Source organism: Mus caroli, chromosome 15, assembly GCF_900094665.2.
Source record: "Mus caroli chromosome 15, CAROLI_EIJ_v1.1, whole genome shotgun sequence".
NCBI lineage: Eukaryota > Metazoa > Chordata > Mammalia > Rodentia > Muridae > Mus > Mus caroli.
Window position 1 is genome coordinate 77,568,981 of NC_034584.1, and position 5,285 is coordinate 77,574,265.

A 5,285-nucleotide genomic window follows, 5' to 3' on the forward strand; every position below is an offset into this window, starting at 1 on the left:
CCCAGGTACTCCCCCCATTCAGCTTCTCATTCCCAGGTACTCTCCCCCATTCAGCTTCTCATTTCCCAGGTACTCCCCCCATTCAGCTTCTCATTCCCCAGGTACTCCCCCATTCAGCTTCTCATTTCCCAGGTACTCCCCCCATTCAGCTTCTCATCCCCCCAGGTACTCCTACCATTCAGCTTCTCACTCCCCCAGGTACTCCCCCCTATTCAGCTTCTCATTCTCCCAGGTACTCCCCCCTATTCAGGTTCTCATTTCCCCAGGTACTCCCCCATTCAGCTTCTCAGACACTCAGGTACCCTCTCCCCATTCAGCTTCAGGTTTGACCTCTAGAACTTGCCACCTTCCCACACAGGCCCCAGTGAGCCCACCCTGCTTTCTGCAGTTCCGGGCTTCTTCCTCCATCTTTCTTCTTCTTGTGAGCTGATGCTTTCCAGGGGGCACTGAGCACTGTCAGTCTTTGTACAGAAGGCTCCTCTTGAGATTCCTCCTGGTGTCTCTAGGCTCAGGCCCAGGCTTGAGGTTTGGCAAGAAGATCACCAAGTGTGCCCAAGGTGACCATGTGTGCTGTAGAGATGGCAAGCTCCAGTTATCTGTGGAAGGAGCTCTTCTGAGAGGGAGAGAGAAAACTGAACATATGTTGGGCCACTCAGTGCCTCACTTCCCAGCTCTCCACTCTGCCGCTGGGCCTCAGTTTCTCACAGTGTGATGTGGGGTCTCCTGCTTGCTCTGACCATGCTGATATGCAAGGAAAACCTAATTAATGTACTGGTCACGGCCCCCTCTGGCTCACTGGATACCACACTGCTGTGGCATTTATTAGAAAAGCAGGATATGTCCTCATTGCAGAGATAAGCAGCTTGTGAGGTAGCCCAGGCTTGCTTGAGGGGACACTAGGCTGAGCTAAGTGAGCAGCCGACTTGGACAGATATTTCCTGTACCCCAGCTTTCTCAAGGTGGGGTGAGTCCTGTGACTCAGTAAAGATGCAGAAAAATGCCTTGTCTCTACTGGGAGGGGCTGCCAACTCCCTCCCCAAGAAGTAAATGTTTTGGTCTGTCTTAAGGTTATGTTGAAAACAGCTGGGTGGTGGTGGTGCATAACTTTAATCCCAGCACCTGGGAGACAGAGGCAGGTGGATCTGAGTTCAAGGCCAGCCTGGTCTACAGAGTGAGTTCTAGGACAGCCAGGTCTGATTGGAGAAACTCTGTCTCCACTCCTGCCCTCCAAAAAAGTCCATGCTGAAAACAGTTTTCAACTCATTAAAAATGTCCTCTAAGCCATGACTGGATGCCTTACGCAGGATGTTCTAAAGTTCAAGGTCTGTGGGCTACCGAGTGAGTTTAAGGCCAGCCTCAGTACTTACTATTCTAGCTTGCTGTCCATGGCTGTGATACAGCACTTTGACCAAAGCAACTGGTGAAGGAAAGGGCTTATGTAGGGTACAGACTACAGTCCATCACTGAGGGAAGTCAGGGCAAGAACCTGGAGGCAGGAGCTGATGCAGAGGCCATGGAGGGGTGCTGCTTGCTGGGTTGTTCCCTTGCTCAGCCTGCTTTCATATACAACCCAGGACCTTCATCTCCTCGGGAGTGATGCCACTCACAGTGGACTAGGCTCTCCCACATCAATCATGGATCAGACGAAGGCCACAGACTTGTAGAGTCAGTCTTCTGACGGAGGCATTAAGTTAACAACAACAACAACAACAATCTAATTAGGACATTTATCAAGAACTTGTCTCAAAACAAAAAGTAAAAAGAGATCTGGGGGGGGGGGCGCTGGTGAGATGGCTCAGTGGGTAAGAGCACTGACTGCTCTTCCGAAGGTCCTGAGTTCAAATCCCCAGTAACCACATGGTGGCTCACAACCATCTGTAATGAGACCTGATGCCCTCTTCTGGGGTGTCTGAAGACAGCTACAGTGTACTTACATATAATAAATAAATAAATAAATCTACAAAAAAAAAAAAAAAGAGAGAGAGAGATCTGGGCTTCCAACTCAGTGGTAAATGCTTGCATGGTATGCACGAGGCTTAGGTTCAGTGTTCTCAGGACCAACAAGGAGAAAAAAAAAAAGAATAAGAAAAAAGTTCTCTTCCAGGCTAGCTAGCGGTATACTGCAGAACACTGGCATGCCAAGCACTTTATAAACAAAGAAATGAGTCTTCTGGAGCTTGGAGGGAGTGTGTGAGACTCCCCTGGTCTCGAGCACAGTATTAGCTACTTTTCTGCTATTTTGATAAGACACCAGAACCAAGGCAAGTTATAGAAGGGAGAGGTTAGAGGGATAAGAATCCACCATGGTGGGCAGGTGCGGCAGCGGGCGGGTGTGGCTATGAGCAGGTATGCTGCAAGGACCAGGATGCTGAGAATTCACATCTTCAAAGGTAAGCGTGAAACAAAGAAATCAAACTGAAGGAGGCTGGGCTTTTGGCTTTCAAAAGTCTCCAGTGATAGAGGCCACACCTCCTATGCCTACCCAAACAGCACCACCAATCAGGAACTAAATATTCAAATCACTGAGCCTATGGGGGACAGTCTCCTTCAAACCACTACAGGCAGTGGGATTGTTTTTGTGGTCGTACTGTAGACTGAATTCAGGGTCTTGTTAATGAAGCCTTCTGACTACCTACCACTGAGCTGCATCTCCAGCCCATAAAATTGTATGTAGAGGGTGTGTGTGTGTGTGTGTATGTGTCTCTCTCTGTGGGTGTGTCTCTCTGTGTGTCTCTGTATGTGTGTCTGTCTCTGTGTGTGTGATGCACATGTTGGTGTACTGGCATGGACCTCTGGCTTCCATCAGATGTCCCCTTTGAGTGATGTAGAATCTCTTGTTGCACCCAGAGTTTGCCATTTTCCCAGGGGTTCTTCAACAATGCAAGCGGACACCCTGATTCTCCAGTTACTGTGAGTGTTAGTGGGAACGATTTTTTGATGGAGAAACTGAGTCCCAATCAGGGTACTGACTGACTTTGCACTCCTATAGCAAGCAGAGGCAGAGCTGGCCCTGGACTTCCACACCAGGGCTCCCCATTCTCAAGCTCCTTGGGTCTTGATTTCAGCTCAGAGATTGGCTGCAAAGGGCCTGAGACCACCCGTAAGAAACAGAAAGAGGGTTGAGACCCAGTCTTGATTGTCTTCCTGAGTGTTCATGTGTGTGAAACCTTGTGATTAGGGCAGAGCCTGACCTAGAGTGCTGGGGAACTCTGGGCAGGCTGTCCTCTGGTGCATGGGTTTGGCCTCTGAGGTAGACAACACCTGAGGATCATAATTCTCTATGCTGCCCCCTGGGGACACTAAAATAGGCAGCGTCAATTTTGTGCATGGAAACAGGATTGAAGTGACTTCTCTGAGGTCATGGTAGGCTAGTGTGGGAAGATTTGAGGAAGCCAAGCTTTGCCAGTTGCCAATCACCAAGGGAGTGAATGAATGAATGATGGGCTGAAGCACTTAAACACAATGCACAGACCTCCCAGCATCCCCGAGTGACCCTTGACCTGAGGTCAAGCAGAACTGAGAGCCTTCCTAACAGAGGTGCAGTGAGTAGAGGTCACACCAGGAGACCACAGATCAAGGGTAAGGTGAGAGAACATGCTTGAAGCAGAAGTAGGAAGAAGGTGGGTGGAGCCCTGGTGGCACCTCTGGGCAGGGGCACAAGTATGAGTGGAATGGGGACTCCACTCTCCTTCCTCACCTACCAGGAATAAGTGGGCTGGTTGTTCTTGGGGAACAGGACCCCAGAGGTGCTGAAGGCAGTGATGGGTTGGCCCCCAAGGTTTTGTAGAACTGCCCTCACCCCTACCCTGTGTTCTTTTTCAGATCTTTCCAGAACATCAGTTGCAATCACCATGCCTGAATCCTGGGTGCCTGCCGTGGGCCTCACTCTGGTGCCCAGCCTGGGGGGCTTCATGGGAGCCTACTTTGTGCGTGGCGAGGGCCTCCGTTGGTATGCTAGCTTGCAGAAACCCTCTTGGCATCCACCTCGCTGGACACTGGCTCCCATCTGGGGCACGCTGTATTCAGCCATGGGGTAGGTAGCTGTAGGTGCCACCATGCTGTGCTCTGTTGCCCCTGGAATCAGGCTGGGCTTTGACTCACAGACAGAGTAGCATCATTGCCCATTGAGAAAGAGAGGGTGGTGAGGCTGACAACCTATGTGTTGCAAGACTGAACTTCTTTTTGCTTGCCTCTTGGAACCCTGCCTGGGCTCCAACTACTGAGGCTATCCCATGTATAAAGGTCAGCGTGGACAACAGCAGCGTGTGCCAAGGCAAATGCGAGGCAGCCACAATCTCCTGGTGTACAGCACCAGGCCCTGGTGTGGTCCATTCCCAGAAGCCCTCGGCAGCTGTTGTCTCATGGCCCTAACAGCCTGCAATGACCAAGCTGCCACTTGCTTGTCCCCTCCCCCTCCAGCCTTCATTCTGTAATCACATACCGACACGGGCTTCTCAACTCAAAGCCCTGTAGCAGTCTTATAAGAAGCAAAGGCCCAGAGAGGGCAGGCAGCTTCTTTGAGATCATACAGAAGTCAGTAGTAAGCAGGGCATACTTGAGCCATCGCCGTGTAGTCTCAGAGGAGGGTGATACATTTGGCCTTGCCCTGTGATGTCCTGATGGGTTGTCTGTTTCAGGTATGGCTCCTACATAATCTGGAAAGAGCTGGGAGGTTTCACAGAGGAGGCTATGGTTCCCTTGGGTCTCTACACTGGTCAGCTGGCTCTGAACTGGGCGTGGCCCCCCATCTTCTTTGGTGCCCGGCAGATGGGCTGGGTAAGTATGGCTGTAACTTGACTCTTAGGTCATTGAAGATGGCTCTGGGGGAGCAGGTGACATCACATCCCAGATAGGGTCAGTATCTACAGGGGTAAGGCCTGTGGCCTGCAGCCCCTTTAGAAGTTCCATGAGTCTGGTGCAGTGGAGTTCCTGTAGTCCCAGCTCTCCAGAGGCTGAAGTGGGACAATCAGTTGAGCCCAAGAGAGAGCCAGGTCAGCCTAGGTGACAGTGGCCTGTGTACTAATGTTTTTTCAGTTCATCTTCCCTCCAGGAAGAAAGTCTGAAGGGCCAGGTTGAAGTGGGTGGGGCTGCGATCTTGGGTATACAAGCAATGGCGTGAGACACTGGCAATACATCTGGTGCCCTGTGTTCTGACACGAGGACAAAACCTCTCCTTAAAAATGTTCTTGTTGGGCTGGTGAGATGGCTCAGCCGGTAAGAGCACTGACTGCTCTCCCAAAAGTCCTGAGTTCAAATCCCAGAAACCACATGGTGGCTCGCAACCA

At 51.0% G+C, this 5,285-nt stretch overlaps 1 protein-coding gene across 2 annotated transcripts in view; it reads left to right on the forward strand.

The window, feature by feature from the left end:
- The window catches only part of Tspo (translocator protein), a 10,713-nt gene that overhangs the window by 4,279 nt on the left and 1,149 nt on the right, over positions 1 to 5,285 (forward strand). For both annotated transcript variants that reach the window (XM_021183504.1, XM_021183503.1), the window contains exons 2-3: positions 3,823 to 4,033; positions 4,638 to 4,776. In XM_021183504.1, the coding sequence (XP_021039163.1) occupies positions 3,852 to 4,033; positions 4,638 to 4,776 (321 nt within the window). In that variant the 5' untranslated portion in view covers positions 3,823 to 3,851. The remainder of the gene's footprint in view (positions 1 to 3,822; positions 4,034 to 4,637; positions 4,777 to 5,285) is intronic.